This window comes from Betta splendens, chromosome 7 (assembly GCF_900634795.4).
Source record: "Betta splendens chromosome 7, fBetSpl5.4, whole genome shotgun sequence".
In the NCBI taxonomy this organism is placed as follows: Eukaryota; Metazoa; Chordata; class Actinopteri; order Anabantiformes; family Osphronemidae; genus Betta; species Betta splendens.
This window is the reverse complement of record NC_040887.2, coordinates 17,337,206-17,358,101: the sequence shown is the minus strand read 5'-3', so window position 1 is coordinate 17,358,101 and position 20,896 is coordinate 17,337,206. Positions and strand designations below refer to the sequence as shown.

Genomic DNA, 20,896 nt, shown 5'->3' with positions numbered 1-20,896 from the left:
GAGCCCATAAGCTGTGGAGCCCCCTCTGTCATGGAACCTTTTCCCCCTCCTTGTTGCAGTAAATCACTTTGTCAGCATCTGGCGAGGCCCTGGTGACCACTTCTTGTCACCTCATTTAGAACAGGGCTACAGGGCTGATGAATCTGGAGATTTCAGGTGTAGCAGAGGGAGAAAGTAAAAAATGTAGTTTAAATCACCTCAGCCTTTTAGAGAACAGTAGGACATGTTCTTTGTATGCAGCCAGTGTCCATTCAAGCCCTCACAGTCAGGAGAAAGGCCTGCAGAGCCTGTTTGGAGCTTGTTTATTTATCAAGGCTCTAATCTGAACAATATGTTCCAAATAAGATCTGTAGATGCTTCTCTCAACTGTGGCATTGTGGTTCAAATTAGGAAACTCTCTCTCCTGATCGGTTCCCCTCTCACCCTGTCAATGCCCTTTGTTCTCGGTGCAGATGCAGCGCTGTGCTGACAACATCCCCATTGGTTTCGGGGGAGGATGGAGTCAGTGTTGACGGCGCTCTGACCCCACAGTCTTAGACTCACCTCTAGAGCCCCCTTTACAAGTGCTGATGGCTTGCTGAGGAACCTCTGAGCCGTCCTTCAGCCAGCTGCAGCGGCTCTTAGCTCGTTAATCCTCTCGCACCCTGATCACGAAGCCCACATTTGTTTTCTGTCTCATTACTCACTGATTGGGGTATGGTGATTGAGGAAAACACGTCACTGGAACGGTCATGTCGGTGTCTGTACTTTCTTGCACTTGCAACTGACTCCCTTCTCTTCAGCCTGTTTCCCGGCTCTGTCCTGTGACCTTTCGGCTGAATAATGGGGCTGCGTCTCTTTTAGAATTTAGGGGGGGGGGTCAGCGAGGGACATCATTTGACCGGCCTGCAGTGGTCAGCGTTGTAGGAGGGGGTTGGGGGTCAGAGAAAGCCTTGTTTACAGACTGTGTGTGTTTACATTCCTGATAGTGAGCGCCAGCTTTAGAGACTGCTGGAAGTGAAAGGAAATGCTCTTATTCTGCTTAGTAATGGAAAAATCCAACCCAATACATCAAGGAATCCAGATGGAAAAAAAGCCAAGTTATTTATTTGGTGGGTTATGCCTGTTGCATTCTGGGTAAAAAGAAAGATAACCTAACTAATGAATCTGAGACGTCCTCAACGGACAGAAACAAGGGGAAAGTCCATGCGACCCTCTGCTGTTCACATATACAGTCTTTTATAGATATAGATTTTATAGATCAGTTTTAAAACATTACAATCATCCATCACAGATAATAATAATAATTATCTACTAATTACACTCACATTAGATTAAAATATCAATCATTTATTCATTTGGCCTCTGAATTTCAGTAAAAGGTGTCTGTCTGTCTGTCTCCCTGTCTGTTTGTTACCACTGTTTTGCTTGTTTAATCTTTTTCAAACATAAGGATTCCACAGGTTAATACAGATGTTACTGCATGAACCTTCATTAAACAAGACTTAGACAAGTTACTAGATACTTTTTGTAGATTATTATTCCATTATTTCTTCTGTCTCCCATGGTGTCTGCTACAGATCACATTTGCCTTTGTCAGTGTTTTAACTGTGTCGTCCAGCCTGGTGGGAGATGGTTAAACAGTGATGGAGAGCTCATTAAATGTGTTATAGTGTTTGCATGAAGTCATTTTGCTGTCTTTTAGCATTTAAATCAAGCGTACATACAGTGGGTTTGGTTAAATCCTGCTTCACGGCTTACACAGAGCACCATTCATTTTATACCTCAGTTTGACAGGAAACAACTAAAAATATCACACTTGTGCTGTAATTGCTATGTTGCCATCTTCATAGTTGGTACTGTATCTGACTGAAGCCTCCAATGAATGTAATTGCTGTGTGCATAGGGGAGAGTGTCATGTCAGTTAGCTCTGGTTGTATAAATACACACTATACAGCTGGACTAAGTGCCACCTTCCTGCATATAAAATATGTTGAATGGGTCGAGGAGCCATTAAGGTTGAAGGACAAATGCCAGGAACGGTGAAAAATCCCTTGAAAGGTACCAATGATTTTCTTGTCACTTCAGCTACTAATGTGAAACAAGTTGAGCTTTATTATTTGTCGTGGTATGAACTATTAGACCTCCACCATTTACTGCAGAGTGTGTCACGGCAGCCACTCTCTGCTCTCGCTCTGTATTACTGTATGATTCACTTAATTACTGTAATAAGTGTTTTCCTTCTGGAGGTGGTCCGGAGCTCTGAGTCATAGTCTATTAAGGCCACACATGCTAAAGGAAGTGCTGCGACTAAATGCTGGGGCTGTGATCAAAATCAAAGCCAACGGCCGCGATTTTTAATCTGTTTGGTGTTTGTGTTGTTGGAAACGCGTGCCGTTCCGATGATTCCCTAGCCTCGTGTAATAGGACAATTTGTAGTGTTATAGTTAAACTAAAGAAGCTCAGCAAAATCCTTTAAATAAACTTTAATTATGCATCTAATTTTAAAGTGAAAACTTTGAGGTGAAGAAAAGCTGTATCACTTTTGATTTATGTAAATGATAACCAAATTAACTAACCTACAAAAAAATCTAACATTTAGCTTCTTTACTGTATGACATTAAATTAATTACATTTAATTGGGTATAAGAAAAAATAATTAGTTAGATTTAGTTTTTTCACTTATTGAGAAAAATTTCAAATATAAAATGTTTTGTATAATTATTAGTATTTTAATGACTAAAGTAAACTTTTTTATAATTAGAGTTAATGGACTTTTTTTTTTTTTAAGACAGTGTAGCTAGATCCACTGCAGCATTTACAGGCTGCACATCCTGTTAATTGGTTTTATTACTGGCCCTGGTAGTAACTAGTTTCAGGCATCAGCACAGTTAATGTCTTTCGTCATGTTAACAAGATGTTTCTCTTCTGAAACTTGGTTTGCTTGTTCTTGTTCATTTCACCGTCGCCCTCAGATTAATCGGAGGTTTCATGGTTAGTGGACATAAGCAGGGAGGGACGTGGGGGTTTGAAGTCGCGATCACAGTTTCTAAAGACCAGGATCAGTCAGTGGTCACGATCCCTAAACATTTGGAGTGTGTGAAGGATGAGTGTAAATATCACCAATGGAAGCAGTTGATATTTTTATTCCCAGCTTTTTAGAGCCTTGCTGGACGACCAACACTGTGTCCCTTCATTAGCCGGAGAGGATCTGGGCAGGAGGGGCATAGGATGCTAAATTCTGTGTTAATGTTGACGTCTGCATTTTATCCAAACCGCAATTTTGGGGAGGTTAGTCTCATGCTCTCCTGAAGCTGAGACGACCATGAGTCAACGAGTGATGTTCACTTTGTCGCATTGTCGCAACCAACCATAATTCCTGTCGTCTCCAGAGCCTGGTCCTGGCTCCTCTCAGGCCTCCACCTTATGTGATGCGTTTTACATGCGCATGCATTTGATTTTGGCTCAACTCAAATCTGATGCTTATTGTTGCTTCTCTGCACGTTTGTGCTCCACATACTGTGCATAGTGATGACGAGGAGAATGTCTTCCTGAAGACGGAAAGTTTGTCTTTAACTAGAAACTTCCAGAAATGTTCACACAAGAATAATTTGGTGACACAAGACTGGAAACCAGTTGTGTTCTCTCCCAGCATGTAATGTGATGTGGGAAGCATCTCTGGACTGTAGCAAACATCTGTGTCCAGTTTTTTTGAAAGATGCATTACACTGAAGTTTAATGTTGAGGAAATAGGCCCTTCGTGACAAATAGAAGCTGTTTATGGATCATCATATGGATCATTTACAGCTAATGTGCTGATACAGTGCAGCCCTTCTGTCAGTGCTGCTCTCTACCTAAAGCAATTATCCTGACCTTAACCCCATCCTGCTCAACCACAACCCTAAGTACAGTGTAAGTGTGGTTCTGAGATGGATAATTACAATACTTGTTCCTTTGTAATTACACACAGCACGACAAACCCTGATGTGAAGAACACCTTTTTTATGGCCTTGAACCCGTCGCTCTCTGCTCATACTGTACATGCAGCTCGTGGAAAGGAAGGAAACGTTTCGTCTGTAACCCTCGAATGTTCAAGTGTTGCTCCGGATATTTCTGCGAGAAAAGCACAGTTAAATGTTTTATTGCTCCGGAGGAATGAATGCATCACTTGGTTCCTATTTGTGACTATTATTCTGGTGTTGGCTGCAGGCAGCTCCAGTAAGGCTACACCTATGGGTGCCCCAGCTCCACTTAGTCTATTTCTGTATGTGAAGGAAAGGTGATGGGCTGAAGGTTGGGAGGGCCGGGGCAAAGCAAACAGCGAGGGTCCCAACACTCTAAGTAAACATTACCCTATGTTTGAACTGCACACCTTCGGCCCTACAGTTCTCCAACACAGTCGCACTCTCCCCTCGGAGTCTAATTCCTGCTAACACGCCCTCGAGCCGGCCGAGCTAAATACACTGCTTATCCCGGGCCTTCCTATAAATCAGGTAGGAAAAGCACCTCTGACAAGGTCTCACCTCCACAGCCAAAGGCCCTTACGGCAGCGCTGACTTACATGTGGGGACTGGTTTGGTATAAATGGACTAATGGCATCTCAGAGTAACTTTCCTAATCACCGCCTCTGAGTATACAAGGATGTTTTATCTGGCAAATTGGATACAGGTAAAATCCGTCACTTTCATTTAGATCCTTGTCTCAAAAATGTTGCTGTGGGTCAAAGGTTTGACATGAGTTTTATTGAGCGTACAATAGCTGATGTGAACTGATTTAAGGAGAAGTAAAAACATATATCATTATTTTACTACTTGGCCTCGTCCAACAAAATCCCTGAATTTACTATTCTGACAATGTCATTGGGTTTAAACACGCACTCCAGCTGTCTGTGGCTTTAATGTGCTCAGAGTCGGGCTACAGTCGCGGCTGTATTCAAAATGACTCGTTCCCTAGAGGCCCGAACATCTGAGCACTGCCCAGCAGCTCTTTGGTTTTCTTCTTCTGTTCTGACTTTGTTTATTCATCCTTGTCTCCGAGCACCGGCGTTGTTTCCAGCAACTAGGATCCCTCAGCACAAAAGAATATGAAAAGCACCATTTGTTCTCATCTTGGGCATGAGTCGATTACCAGGGAAGCATCACTTGAGTGTTGGGAGGAGCGTCGTCTAGACTGAAGGACATATTGAGTCTGATGTGTTTATTTCAATGGCATAGACCAAAACGAGTGGCGCCTTCAGCTTTGTTGTTTGTGTGTTGGTTGGCACTCGCCCACTAACTTTTATGGGTGGAGTTTTCAAACAATGCTGTGACGGACATGGATGATTGAAGCTGATGGACCCGAATGTCTTAGTTTGTACTTATTTAACATTGTTGTTGTTTGCATCAAACTCACTGTGGGATAAAGTGAACAGCTCTATGTGATGTTTGCATGAAGACACATTTCCGTTGCAAGGTTTCCAGCTTGGACAGCTTTTCTGAGCAGACAGCAGGTTTTTCAGAGTTACTTACATAATTACACTGGTTTAGATGCTGTTCCTAAACACGGAGGCAGTTGTGTTTATTTTAAAGTCCTAGATTCACTGCAAACTGCTCGGAGTCGTCATTTAAAACTTCACTCAAGTCCTTTATGCACCTTTAACATGGCAGAAAGCCCAAAACATAAAGCCTAATATTTAGTTGTAAAATACAGTACTTTTGCATTATTTGGGAGTCATATGCATTTACGTATCTTTTAATTACCTATATCAAAGCTGTGCAGGTAACCTTTCAGCCACTATACACACTTTGATGTGTAATTACAGTTTCTGCCTCGTGCATGGGTGAGTCTCAGAACGAAAGTGTATGTGTGTCTCAGAGTAAAAGTATGACAACCTTGTGTGGACTAGAGAGATTGAAGGAAAACTTTACTGATTTTCAATGGGGGTTGATCAAAACGATCTCCGGTAGTATTTAAGAATAAAAGGACACTCAGATTTCTCCTTATTTTCTATGCAAAAAAATTATCATTTAATCCCCTGCAACAAGCCTTTGAAACAGGCCAGAGGCCTTTTTGCCTTGGGCTCAGGCTACAACTAGTGCTGTAAATGATAATTTTTTCCGTGTCTCTTCATTCTTAAATACTACCAGAGATTGTTTTGGTCAACCCCCATTGAAAATCAGTTTTCTTTTAAGTAGAGTAATGCTCCAGATGGGAACATTATTAACAAGATGAAAAGAGAGATTCTGAGGCTTTCTGTCATAATGAATACTAATTACCACATAGAAACCTGGCAGCAAACCTGATGTTTGGTGCTGATTATTACCTGGTCTGTTGAACGGCGGTTCCTCACACAGCCCCTCATGCTGTTATCCCAGCAGACAGGCCCCTGGTTGCTGCTGAGTAGAATTCTCATTGTTCTCACATATTATTAATCAGCGCAGAGTCTTTGCATCATTAAATACCTTTGTGAAAACTTAGCAAAAAATCAGCCACTGTTGAAGGTGCTACTGCACAGAAACGAGTAAAGTATTCATCAAAACCTGGCGATAATGACAATGCAATGAGCTTGCATCTTTTCTTTTGCTCTGTGTTGTTGAGTCAGTTTGTCGCTTTGGAATATCTGGTGTGTGTGCGTGCGTGCGTGCGTGCATGCATGTGTGAGACACACAGAAATGTGATTTATCTTGGCTTCACTAGATTAGTTCCGTAGCTGCAGGGTTAGTGGCGTTGGTCAGTTTATTCACCACTATTATACAGAAACATTAATCTTGTGGATGAGTCCCACGTGCGAAGGATCCAGTCCTGTGTGTTAAAGGTCTGGTTTGACTTTCAGCTCTCTAACCACTCGGGTTATTAATGTTATGGCTCAGCTCTGTGACCCACTTGAATCACTACAACCCCGGCAAAACATTTAGTGGCAAAAAATAAATATACATTAATTTAACAATTTATTTAATAATTTCTCAGTCATGCCAACATTATAAATGTCTGTTGTGTCCTTGAGGTGCTTAAGGCAGAGTAATGTCTATTTTAGATTTGATTTAATGTCTCTCTCTCTCTCTAGTCAATTTTTGCATTTCCACAACAACTTTGTGTGTGCTACAGCCACAGGCTGCTGCAGCCACCATGTTAAGCTCAGGGGTTTAGCTAGGGTCATTTCCCCGTGGGATCAGCCGGCTCCTGTGGAGCGTTTGTGATAAGAGTGGATATTGGAAGCTAAGCAAACCATGTGTGCAGGGGGTAATCCCAAACACCTGGGCTAGTTAACTGGGATTCGGTTGGATTAGCCCTCCATGAGGCAAACCTTAACACGCTTCTGGTTAAAACCATTTCCATTCTTATCTCCCCACATTTTCTCTGTTAGAATTCAAACTAAATCCAGAAGTCACTCAACGGACAATATTTCTACTGAGTTATTTTATCTGGTCCTAGAATCTTACATTTTACTAAATTAACCCACATTTTAATCGGTATGTTTGAAGTGATCTGGTTGTTGAAGCCTTTTAGTGTTAACAGACAAAAGCATTTTTTGACATGGGTTAGAACTGGGTTGGTTCAGGCTTCATGTCATTGTTTTAGTTAATAGAGTTTCCATATATTCATGACTTGTGTGTTAAAATGGGTCGTTGGTGTCAGTGGGACAGTCTTTAGTGTAAACTACAGAACATTTCAGCTTCATCAACCAACCGCTTTGTCCCTCTTCCTCCACAGACGTGGATGAGTGTGCAGAGGCTCTTGACAACTGCAGCATCGATGCCATCTGCCAAAACACCCTGAAGTCATACAAATGTATCTGCAAGTCGGGCTATAAAGGGGACGGCAAACACTGTGAAGGTAAGTCCGCTGGGACTCACTCTGACTCCTGTCTTTAGCATGGGGCAGATTTTTACAGCAAAATGAAGTTAAAGCCACGTTTCTCCCGTTAGTTTAGCTTATCTTGATGAACGCAAGCCCTCGGGCCAAAGACAAACTCCATAAGAGCTTCTGTCTCACTCACCATAAGTCATTAGCTTTCAGACTCTCCTGAAGAGGTAGACAAGCGAGGGAAGGGAGGAAGGCAGAGCCAGGTCCTGCTTTGTGACAAAATGAAGTGAAGCAGTAAATTTCCAACACATGTTGGAGGAGAGAATTAAGATAGCGGCTGAAATGGCAGTTAGAGGCGCTTCCAAGCAGTCAGGGATGTTTCCACAGCCACAGGCTTGACTCCTGGACCGTCACACACAAGTGTGTTTTTCCAGCCTAAAAACCTCTGTCTCATATATTTTTCTGTTTTATTGGTGTTGGTATTATAAAACCATATTTAACTATCATTTTTCTCTCATTCACTTGACCAAATGTTGTTTGTGGCCTTGTGCCTGTACAGTAGGTCACAGAGTTAGACTCAGAAATGTGAACGAAAGTAGGCATGTCCATCTAGCTGAGGGTCAGCTGATGACTCCTCGGCGCTGATAGGCAGATTAAAATCAAAGTTGACAAAATAAGAGCAACAGCTTCAAAGGCTTGAGAGGTTCAGCATTTGTGGTGGTAAGGACAGATGTGTGTGTGTGCACAACTAAAATAATAATAAATATGACAACAGATCTCATCACAGCCTCAAACATACAGTATTACCAGGCTTTTTTCAAAGTAATTTCATTTTCTTTTTATTTCCATTGTGAGGTAAATATAATAAATTTACAAATTAGCTTTAGATTTATTTCTCCTATTCTAATTGCTTTTTTATATTAATTTCTGTTATTAGTGGTTTGTTGTCTATTAAAATCAATGATGTCTTTCAAAAAAAGACAGATGGGAAATAAATTTGACCTTGTCTGTTTTAAAGAAAAACATTATGGTCTGTGTTTATGATTCAGTCTAGATGCAATGCACAGAACCTTGTATGATTAAACTGTACATGGTTCTTATTAGAGTCTTGTCTGTACATCAAGCCAAAAACTGTTATTCTTCTATTATATTTTATCCTCAGCATTAAACTCGTGGTTTGTTGTTTATTATACGCTCTTGTCTAAGACAAATCCACATCTGTTAGACATAAAGAGACAAATCTTTGGCATTACCTCTGAGATGTGACAAGCACTGAACAAAAACAAATCTAGAGCCATTGGAGAAGAATCACTTCTGCGTTAACATGTGCTGGGTGTTCCAGGTTTACAGCAGTGCAAAAAAGTGAAGGCTGATTGTCTGCTGCAACCAGGGAATGACAGAGATGTGTGGGAAGCAGGAGAGTGATTCTGTTTTCGCTCCCAACCCTCTGCTGTCAAGTCCAATTAAGCCCTGAGTGAGGCAGCCTCAAAGAGCAGCTAAATGGCCAGGATCATGGGCCTTAAATGGGCCAGTAAGTGCTTAGTGGAAGCATGCTGCGTTCATAATCCACCTCAGACATCATCATAACCATAGCAGACAACTCCACTCAGGCTGTCACAGCGATCTGCAGGCTCTTTGTCTCTGCCTCCTCTTGGTCATGGTGACATCTTTAATTTTAGGTGCTAGAATGGATGAACTTATGGTTTGATTGATGTATTGGTTTTATGGTCAGAGTAGTGACATGGGTGAAGAACCGCTGCCTCCTGTGTGGAGTTTGCATCTTCTGCCCATGTCTGTGTGCAGATTCTGCAGTGTGTTTGTATGTGACTAACTGGCGACCCATGCAGGTAGAACCTGCTTCTTACCTGAATGACAGCTGGGATAGACTCCAGTGGACTCACAACCCGCACGAAGACCGAGCTGTAGAGATGTCAGTTCACCAAGTTCAGATGTGACCTTTACGTGACTTCTCAGCTTGGGCTTGAACGTTCTCCCCTCATCTGGCAGGTCTGGTTAACCTGGTTTACCTGGTTTACCTGTAGGTGTGACGAGTCGTCTGCCTTGTCAATGACGGCTGATGTACGATACAAAGACAAAGTAACAGACTGGTAGAGAAGTTGGGATGAAGTTATGTTTTATATTTCGGGACAATACACTTACCACAGTTCAGACTTTAACACATGAAAAGCAAAAAAATGTTTGATAGTTTCAGCTCTTAGGCAAAGCCAAATGAGTGAGTTTCTGGCCTCTACCCAAGTTTCATCAGCGACTAATAACCACAGCTGCTGTTTCTTCCCAGTTTAGCTTTTAAAAATGAAAGATGAAACAAAGCAGGTTATTTAAATTGTACCATAAAGCTTAATTAGACTCAGATGAAACATTTGCTGGTTCACGTTCCTGTTGAATGTCTGTTTTGTACTTATTAAGCTATACTAATTAACTGATTAGCGTAACTCAAGTCAGATATGTCAATGTTTTCATTTCAGCTGCTCATTGACGGCTGCTGCTCCTACGTTAGTGGTGTGAGGCTACACACTCACGTCTCTGGTCTTTGTCTCTCTACAGATGTTGACGAGTGTGCCACTGAGTACAACGGCGGCTGTGTCCACGAGTGCATGAACATCCCGGGGAATTACAGGTGCACATGCTACGATGGCTTCCGCTTGGCACATGATGGCCACAATTGTCTGGGTGAGTTTGTGATGTGTTAAATGTTTCCTCCCAGCAGCCAGGTCATTTACGCAGGACAGGGACAGCAAAGCGGGTGTCAAATCTCATGGATGCTAATATATGTTCCAAGTCCTACTCTGCATCAGATCACCCAGTCCCTGGTTTCTCGTAGGTGATAGAAAAAAAAAAACTTTATGAAGATGTTGAGTTGAGCAGTGAGTGAGCCATCAGCCGTCAGTTCTTTTCCATGGTTTGTCATTCATGTCAGCTTCACAGAGAACATACTGAAAGGGTTATAACATAAAGGCAGCCTCCTGCTGCTGGGAGCTAAACATAGACATCATCCACCTTTGCTACACATCTCCTTTGCCTCCTCTCCCCAATGCACCATCTTCCTTTTGCCTTGTTCTCATCCTCTAGTCAGATTCTTCTCTGAAGCAATATCCTCCTTGATTATGACCCCAGCACAATGCATTTTGATGTAATGCTGATGCTGGTAGCTTTTCTGACATTGTTGTGGAGGAAAGTAACCGGCTACAGCCGACTTTATAATACGATGAACAAATAAAGAGAAATCCTATCACTTAGAAATCCTAACACTTAGCAATGAGGCGTTTAGCAGCTGCACACTGGAATGGAGTACAACTTTATATTGGTAAGGAATCTGTTTGAATTCAAATCATTTCAATTCAATTTTATTTATAAAGCGCCAAATCACAACAAAGTTATCTCAAGGCACTTTACAGGGTAAGGATTAAGACCTTACATACAGTAACTAAACCCAACAAATCATACATACAGCAAGCCTTTAATTGTAATAATTACAATTTAACAGCATCAGTGGAGAGGAAAAACTCCCTCTCTAACAAGGAAGAAACCTCCAGCAGAACCAGGCTGGATGTGGGCGGCAAACTGCCTCGACCAGTTGGAGTGAGGGGATAGAGAGAAAGAAAAGCACAGCAACATTAACAAGCACAGGCTGGACGGTTGGACCAAAGACTGGATACAGGATGGTTGGCTCTGCAGCTGCCCATCACAGACACAGCTCTGAGTCCAATGATACCTGTAGGTGAGGACAGAGTGGGAGAAAGATAGCGGGGGAGAAGCACAACTACTGGAAAGAACGAGAAAAAGTTAGTTAAACATGGAATAATGATAGGTTAAGAGCTAGAAGGAACCAGAGGAGCTCAGTGTATAAATTAAGTCCCCCAGCAGTCTATGTCCAGTGCAGCTTATTTAAGAGATTGTTCCTGTGATTAACAATCATTGCTGGTTACCTTAACCATCTTTAACTATAAGCTTTATCAAGAAGTAAGGTTTTAAGCCTGATCTTAAAGGTGGAGAGTGTGTCAGGTTCTCAAACCTGAACAGGCAGCTGGTTCCACAGTAGAGGAGCTTGGTGGCTAAAAGCTCTGCCTTCCATTCATTTAAAGACTCTCGGAACCACAAGTATCCCAGTGCTCTGGGCTAAATTCTATCCTACATTTTACAGGCAGCCAGTGCAGAGAAGCTAATGTAGGAGACATGTGATCTCTCTTTCTAAGTCCCATCAGAACTCTGGCTTCAGCATTTTGAATTAGCTGTAGGCTTTTTAAGGAGCTGTTAGGACATCCTATGAGTAAAGAGTTACAGTAGACCAGCCTAGAGGTAACAAATGCATGGATCAGATTCTCTGCATCGCTTTGAGAGAGGATGCTTCTGATTTTAGCTATATTTCTAAGATGAAAGTAGGCGGTTCTGGAGATCTGTTTAATATACAATGTGAAAGAGAGATCCTGGTCAAAGATGACACCAATGTTCCTTTCAGTAGAATCTGAAGCTAATGTTATGTCATCCAAAGTAACTATCTGACTGAACAGTGTCTGTCTGTGATTTTTAGGGCCAATAATAAAAACCTTGGTTTTATCTAAATTTAGTTGAAGGATGTTTTGGGACATCCAGGATTTGATGTCTTTAAACAAATTTTGACTGGTTGATCTGTTTCATTTGGCTCCAAGGATAGATATAGCTGAGTATTATCTGCATAACAATAAAATTTTATAGGATGCTTCCTAATGATATCACCTAGAGGAGACATGTATAGGCTGAACAAAATTGGACCAAGCACAGAACCCTGCAGTACTCCATAGCTAATCCTTATGCATGTGGAGAATTTGTCATTTACATTAGCAAACTAGAATCTGTTCAACAAATAGGATCTAAACCATCCGAGTGCTGTTCCGTTAATTCCGATGCTATGTTCTGGTCTCTGTAATAGAATGTTGTGATCAATTGTATCAAATGCAGCACTAAGATCTAACAGGACAAGGACAGAGACCAGACCAGATTGTCTGAAGCTAAGAGAAGACCATTAGTCACTCTAACCAGAGCTGTTCCTGTCATGATGTTTTCTAAATCCTGAATGAATATCTATCGTACAGGTTATTCCTACTCAGGTGGTCAGATTATTGTTTAGCCATGGGGTTTTCAAAAAATCTTATGTAATAAAGGGTAAATTTGAAATAGGCCTATAGTTGGATAGTTCTCCAGAGTCCACAGCAGGTTTTTTCAATAAAGGTTTGACCACGGACACCTTAAAAGCCTGTGGTACATAGCCATTATTAAAGATTGATTGTTTTGATTTAATATAGACGAGATGATTAAAGGCAAAACTTCTTTAAGTAATCTGGTTGGGACTGGGTCTAAAAAGACATGTGGACGACTTGGAAGAGTTGATTATTGAGGTTAACTCCATATGAGTTATGGGGAAGAAGCGGTCTAGGTCAGACAGAGGATTTGGTAAATTTGAAGTTTATGGATCTGGAGGGTGATGTCTGCTTAACTCCAGGAAGACTTGTGATTCTTTATTTCATTTTTTGCTCTCCTACTCCTCTTGTGCACTTGTAGCAAGGGTGTAAAACAAGGCTATTTTCCGAGTCATTTAGCAGCGGCGTCCAGTCATGCGTGGATCATTTGATGTGCCACGGATCAGCTCCTGCCTCGCACGCAGGTGTGTAATTGCGATCTATGGCTTTGTGGCTACTGCTGTAGCATCAAACCGAGTTGCATCCATCGACCCTTTTGATATCATTTGTCATAGTGAAGCCCACATAAACACAGAGAGAGCTTTCAAGTTCTTTTCCTTCCCTGTTTTTCTTGCTAATGACCTGTGTGCAAGAGGGTAGAGACTTTTCCAAAAAGCTTTAGATCCTTGTCAGTAATTCTCTTATTCTCTATAAATCACCACAGTTAATTATTTATCGAACAAACATTCTTTGGTCTCCGCGTTGCAGATGGAGCACGTTAAATGATAAATATGCATCTGTCAAGTACAAATCCTGCTCTCGCTTGTGACCTGAAAGGACTCATTTTGTTGAGAATTTAACTCATGCTAATGCCGCTGCTCTGCAGCGCTAAGGGAATAATCCTAAGCACAAACACAACTAAGCACAGGAAAAGGTAGAGCTGAGGTTTCATGTTAAGACCCCGGCTTCCTCTTCCAGGTTTAAGCCCCTTTGGCCCTTGAAAAAAGATTAGCTCCCATGGCCCTGCAGACGCGAGTCTGTGCAGCTGGTTCCCAGACAAGGTCAAACCCTCAGAGTCCTTATAGACCAGATGTGGCCGGGTCTGCAGAGGGAGACGCTCACCTGATCCGCACAAGTTCACCCTGAGTTTAGAGTCTGAGAACTTTAAAGGTGCTTCTCTTTGGATTTACCATCTTGTTTTTTTTACACAAAGCTCTGATGATTTTGATTTTATTTCCTCTGCTTTTCATGGGAGCCCCGCTGTAAAAACTCCCAGAGTAGCATGAATTCCTCTTCTAAGCCCCGCGTTGGCTCGGTGAGACGGGTTTGGCTGGCTCACATGCCTCCCTGTCCACGTCGTCTTTGTTTGCTCTGCGCTGCACGTGCGGCGCAGCTCCTTGTAATTGGATGTGTTGGCAGCATAATGACATCGGGTGGTGGCAGGAGGCGGCGGAGCGTGAAGCAGAACGATGCCTCGTGCGCCTCGCCGGGGACGCGCTGGCTGCTGAGGTCTCCCATGTGTGTCCTAAACCCCACGAAGATGTCAGGGAGTCAGCAAGGTGGAAGCAATGCAATATCACAGCACACTGCTCCTGTCTGAGCCGAGTGAGATGTCACTCACTGCATAATTTACCTCAGTGGGAGCTATTGTAGCCTCTGGAAGCTTACAGTGAAGCATAGAAGAACTTGATTACATCTTTTACAACTGCTGCTATTATTATCTTGCAGAGATGAGACAGGGACACTATTCAATCAGCAAACCTCCTTCATGGTGTGGCTGTAAAGGATTTTTCAAGTCTTAGGAAAAACAGAGGAATCAGTGTCAATATAATCCAAAACATACATCCTCTGTAGAATGAAAACCAGATGCAGGAAGGCTATTAGTTACCCTGTGAAGCACCACCGTCCCTGCATTTATGACCTATGTGTTTTGGTTGAGCTCCTACAGAAACCAAAATACCATCTTATCATTTGGAGTTTGTTAAACTCTCTCAAGTAGCCTAATGTCATAAGCATCTGAGCAAATACTCTGTTGGAGCCACAAATCACAACAATCAACTATCTGGCCCTAAAAGACCCAAATAAAGTGGAAATACCTCACACGCATGAAGCCGTACGGCGAGAAACCAATGCAGGCTTCAAATGGACATTACAGCTGTTTCAGAGTTGTAAAGAAACGGCTTCAGTCATTGCCTCGTTTATTTATACCTGTCATTTTCTGCTGCATCAGTCCACACACACACACACACACCTTCTGCGTTAACCTTCCTCAAAAACGTTACATGATATGCAACGCAAGGCAAAGTCATTACAGCTTTGACAACACAGAAAATCTTGTGTCAGTTAATGGGTATTATGGTTTTGAAGTTTTCATAGTGAGTGGGTAGCCAGTATCTTCAACCTTTAGTCCTTGGGCTCTTGTTGCAAGATTGGCTAATCAAACTGGAGGATTTACTATTGACCAAGATCTATGTGAAAGAGCAGCCATCAAATCCTGTTACTCTGATTTGCTCTGCAGTCGTTTTAGATGCTGCCGTATCCTCTTAACCGCCTCTGAATGAAGAGCTTTAAGTACCACATCACGTGGGACCGACTCGGCTGTTCTGGTCTGATGAACCCGTCTCCCTCTGTACTGATGAGTTCAGGACAGTCTATCAGCAACTCCTCACTGATGCAGATGGAACAGTGTGGGCTTTCCTCGCCAAGCAGTCACTTTGCTTTTTGTTGTGACATACACAGATCAGGTTTGGACACGAGAGTCTCTTCACAGTTCAAAGGCAACGAGTTGGAGTGATGAGGGAAAGAAGAGTTTCAAATTTGCTACTTTAGCTGGCTCCTGAAGACTGTGTCAACACACACTCTCACCCTCCTCTCTCCAGATTGTTCAGTCCCATACACCATGAAATGAACAATTCCAGTTGAGCCCACTGGCAGCCCTTAGGGGGAAGCGCAGGGCTGAGATTGGGCTTAGGGATGTAAGTATGTAGCAGACTGGGAGCCATCAGACGTCAGCACGGGGCCTCTTGTCTCCTTGGCATGAGCCTGTCCACCCAAAGTTATCCTGGGGTTTGGTCTAAAATACTTCCAGACTTGTTTTGGAGGAACAGAGAAATACCATTTAGGATGATCATAGCTCAAAGTTTTTCATTTAGGAAGGAATTCATTGAGAGATTGGATGTGGAGTCAGCGTCTGTACTTATTTACCCAAATGGTTACCTGGGAGACAGGCCCCGAGTCAGAAACGTCTGAGTCCAATCAGAGCTATTAGCTTTGTTTATGTAATAGCATAGAAATCAGGCCTCGCTGCTGATTTAAGAATGAAACGCTACAGTAAACAGAGATTTTATTCATGTTTGCTTAGCAGATGTGGATCAGTTAGCTGCATTAAACACAGTGGGTCCGGCGCACAGGAAGTCCTGGAACTAATAAACATTCAAAGCTAAATCCTCTTCGTGTATCAATGCGTCAACTTCCAGCCTGCAACTCTCTCACATTACGGTGATTTAGGAGCGTGTGTGTTGTGCAGATGAGGGGTCAGGACGTTTATACGAGCGCCGTCTTCATGTGTCGGGAACAGGCTGAATATTTCACCGTCCTCTTAAACATGCTGCTGTGGTCACTCTTCGGGAAAGTGGCTGCACAAATTTGCCATGTCGCCAAACTCCGGAAGGAACAGAAAATAAATCTTTGAATTGGAACCTTTTTTCCTGCGTTGCTGCATCCACGCTGGGGCCTGTTGGTGTTTTGGCCCCTGTCGTCCCCCTCAGTAGCTGTTTTGCAGCCTTTTCGCTGCACATGGCTCTGATTTGCTGCCTTATTAAAGAGTGTTTGCCTCCTCAGGTCCTGTAAATGAAATGCCCAGAGAGGCCACTCGCTGTCCACTCACCTTCTTGTCTCTGGTCTGTCTAGACCACAGCAACACTTCTCTCTGATCAAGACAGAAGCCAGACAGAGCGGCGGATGCATGGGCTGCTTTGATGATAGGCAGCAAGTCCCTCCCCCTGCACCCGAAACACTTTGGGCCAGCAATAAATACCCCCCCAATGTCGGAGCCTTCAGAAAAAAACTGTGGCGCAAAGAATTGAGCATTTCTCCAAGTGTTTGGGAGTTTCTCTAAAGCAACCACCATGTTTACACGGCTCGAAAGCTCTGCACAAGGCCAAATGTTATATATACAGTCAAGGCTATCTGAGAAACCAGCCGACATGGCCTCCGCAAACACAACCAATCTCTTAATCTCCCTGCGTTTGAACCTTCCCTTTGCCTTCGTCTCCTGGAGTAAAGCAGGGATCGACCAGCCCCACGTTTCATTTCTCAGGAGTGAGGCAGACCTTTAAACTTGATTAAGACTTTTTTTTCCATCCTCTCAAAACATTTTTAAAAAATTCTCCTAAGTCCAAATAACATGAGCACTTCTCCCGCTCTATGCCAGAACCCCTTTCCGCTTGGAAATATTTGCTTTGGACACCAGCCCTGCCCAGCACACAACACAGGCAATTATGGGAGCTATTTAAACAGGAGAGATCTACTGACAGACGACGCCTCATTTGAAGGGATGAAGGAATCAGGAAATGAAACCTTCATTGATGCGCTGAGGATATGGAAACAGAATTCCCCCAGGTTCTCTGAGGCTGGCTTATATCTCTGTGGTATTTTGTGCAAGCGTTGAGGACTGGTGTATTTGCGTAGCCTTTGCATGTAAGAGTGTGTGTGTGTGTGTGTGTGTGTGTGTGTGTGTGTGTGTGTGTGTGTGTGTGTGTGTGTGTGTGTGTGTGTGTGTGTGTGTGGTACTTGTACTTGTACTTGTACTTGTACTTGTACTTGTACTTGTACTTGTACTTGTACTTGTACTTGTACTTGTACTTGCATTGAGATGAGAACCAAAAGATGTATTTTCCTACCAAAGCTTTTGACAAAGTGAGGACATTTTAGCTGGTCCTCACTTCTTTGCCTGTTTAAGATGTGATTTTACAGCAAAGGTTAGACGTCTGCCTTTAGTTGTGATGGTTAGGGTAAAGGGCTAGGGCATTATGGCATTATGTCAATGGAGGTCCTCACTTCAATGTAAGTACACGCTTGTGTGTGTGTGTGTGTGTGTGTGTGTGTGTGTGTGTGTGTGTGTGTGTGTGTGTGTGGCTGGTGGAGTTCAGGCTTGTTTGGTGCTCGCTAACAGATTATCTGCAAAGGTGCAGCTGTTGGTTGCTGGCAGCTTTCGTCAGCTCAAAGCTTTTCTCTCTGTTGGTTCCTTTTTTCATGATTGAGAGATGAAACTGAGGTTCGTCCCTTTACAGTGACTTTAATAGACTCAACATCTAAATATTAACTTTGCTGGACTTTTTCCTTCTGTTCTGCTTTACCTGCCTGTGGAGTGATGCTTTTCCAGTTGACCTCAAATGATGTAACAGTTCGTTTTTCAGAGGGAAGACGAAGGCTGTGATGATGGAATGGACTTGGCATCTGTAAAGGGGTGCCACCCACCTGACCTACCTACGTGCAGCCTCAGAGGCCTCAGAGGCCTCAGCCCAGTCAGGTGCCACTTTGGGAGCACTGTGTGTCTGAGCATTTGGCATTGCCACATTTTATCCTGATTTCCCATCTCTGTACGTCTGTGAGGACAAAGAAGAAGGAAGAGGACAGAAGTTTAATTTCTATCTCTGCTGGGCTGAGAATTCCCAGAAAGGAAACTTAATCTAGAGACCTTACACACTGGACAAACAGACAGTAAATTAATTTTGTGATGGTTTATTAAAAAAGAAGGTCTTGTATATACAGCAGATTATTGGTGCATTGAACAGAAGGAGGGATGAAGGGGTGAGGGAGGGAGCCCAGATTTCCAGGACATGAGGGAATATGAAGTGTCACATCCAGCAGCCGCCAGAGCAGCCAAACGACACACAAAGAGAAGAATACATCAAACCACGCTGGTTTTTATTCCCAGGCCTGTACAGGCTGAGGCCCAGGCGTCACCTCCTTCAAATGCTGTGTGTGCACCCGAAGTGGTTTGGCAGCGTCGTCTGTTGTCTCACATTCTCCACCCAATAATCCCCCCTCATACCCCCCCGCTCCCTGCATTCCTCCCGTCATCGGCCTGACAGACACTCGTCATCAGCAGGTACTCTGGACCAGGTGGATCAGGTTTCCCACCTTCCGTGGGATTGTGCTGTGTGTGCATTTTTTTATGGCTTAGTGCTGCACAGTTGGAGGTTTTCAGTACAGCTCTGGTGTGATGCCTTGGCAGATAAGATGGAACAATGTGGAGATGTTTTAAACACGTCAGTGGTTTCTGTCCAGCAGGAGCTTAAGACGTTTGTTATGCAGGTATAGAAGTAGAATCACTGAGTAGTATCATTTCTCTTGTGTAGAGAATAAGAATCAGCATCATCATTCACATCAACATCATCTGGTATATTGTGGCGGACCTTTGGCTGTTGTAACTAGTGAATGGCCTCTTTCACATTATTCTACATACCTGGAACCTTCTTCAATGACACAATAACACATGTCCTCCCAGCAAATCCTGTGTGTGCGTGCGTGTGTGTGCCTGCGTGTGTGAGAACCTGCTTCAGTCTCTTTAGGGCTACTTTCAATTAAAATGAGACTTTCATCTAATCTAATTTATGAAACTACTTTCTGTTCATGCAAAAAATATTCAGTCCAAAACCCATCATTTTGCAAATTCCACTGACACTTCATACTTTTGGAATACTTAACCCTGAGCTCCCTGAGCTTAATCAAGTGCAATGACTTGTTCTATTAAAATAATCGGTGAATCACTCATACAAACCTATTTTAGGGAGGTTTGACCCGACCAGCCTCAGTCCTAAAGTCAGGGCAAAAACAGTTGGTGCATTGTACAAACTTCACAAGCAAGAATAACCGGGAAAGTCTTGTATATTAATTTATGGAGTCTAAGGTAATTGAGTTGAGTTGGCCTGAGTTTAGTTTGGTTGACCAACAATTGTCCTCATTGTCTGTGTAATGATAAGGTAACGAAGTTCACGTCCATAGTACCACATTTCTATTCTGATGCTCTGGTCTTTATTCAGAATTTTACTATACATCACTGCATCTTAGGAGACAAACTCTTCTTACCTAATAAACTACCAAACTCTGTTATTTGAATAATTCAACCCTTAAGTTATTGATTACTGATCTTAATAATTGTGCTTGGCTGTGTCTCCTCCTGACAGATGTGGATGAGTGCTCAGAAGGAAACGGCGGATGCCAACAGATCTGTGTCAACATGATGGGCAGCTACGAGTGCCGCTGCAGAGAAGGGTTCCTCCTAAGTGACAACCAGCATACCTGTATCCAAAGGCCGAAAGGTTAAACACACAAACACACACACACCCTGGTAGTCCTGATGTGAGGACCTCCATTGACATAATGCCTTCCCTAGCCCCTAACCCTAACCATCACAACACTCATCTTAACCCTAATCATCATCTCTAAATCCACCTAAGCCTAATTCTAAGAAGTGTAAGAATTATAACTAATAAGAATTAGTGTAATAATTATATTAGTGTTTTTATCAGTATTAACAACTTTGCTTCACATATGCAGTACATGTTAAGTCAACTGCAAAATCTGTTTTTATGTATTTTTTAAAGTGCACTTTATTTCACAAAACTTCACTACTTCAAAAGTTTACTTCTGCTTGTAGGAAGTTTAGTTTTACTGGTTTGGTGCTTTTTTTATGTCTCATTTCTCCTAAGGGTCAGTGTCTGAATAGTAGAAATGTAATAAATGGTGAATGAGTCTTTAATTTAATTGGAATTTAAATTTGAATTAAATTCTTGACTTTGAAAGGTCTTAAAGTCTATTTTTTCTATTTGAATCTGAACTAAAACAAGGCCTGAAGAAAGTCTCTGCATGGATGAGTGAGGAACTAACCTGGAACAAAACATTGTTTTTATGGTTTGTTAAACGAGTGCTTGTGTTTATGTTTTATAGTTTGTTCT

General features: G+C 42.6%; 1 protein-coding gene across 2 annotated transcripts in view; it reads left to right on the top strand.

Annotated features, from left to right (window-relative positions):
- scube3 (signal peptide, CUB domain, EGF-like 3) overlaps window positions 1-20,896 on the top strand; it is a 52,550-nt gene that overhangs the window by 4,442 nt on the left and 27,212 nt on the right. For both annotated transcript variants that reach the window (XM_029156283.3, XM_029156284.3), the window contains exons 2-4: window positions 7,669-7,791; window positions 10,327-10,452; window positions 20,126-20,260. In XM_029156283.3, coding sequence (XP_029012116.1) covers window positions 7,669-7,791; window positions 10,327-10,452; window positions 20,126-20,260 — 384 coding nt within the window. The remainder of the gene's footprint in view (window positions 1-7,668; window positions 7,792-10,326; window positions 10,453-20,125; window positions 20,261-20,896) is intronic.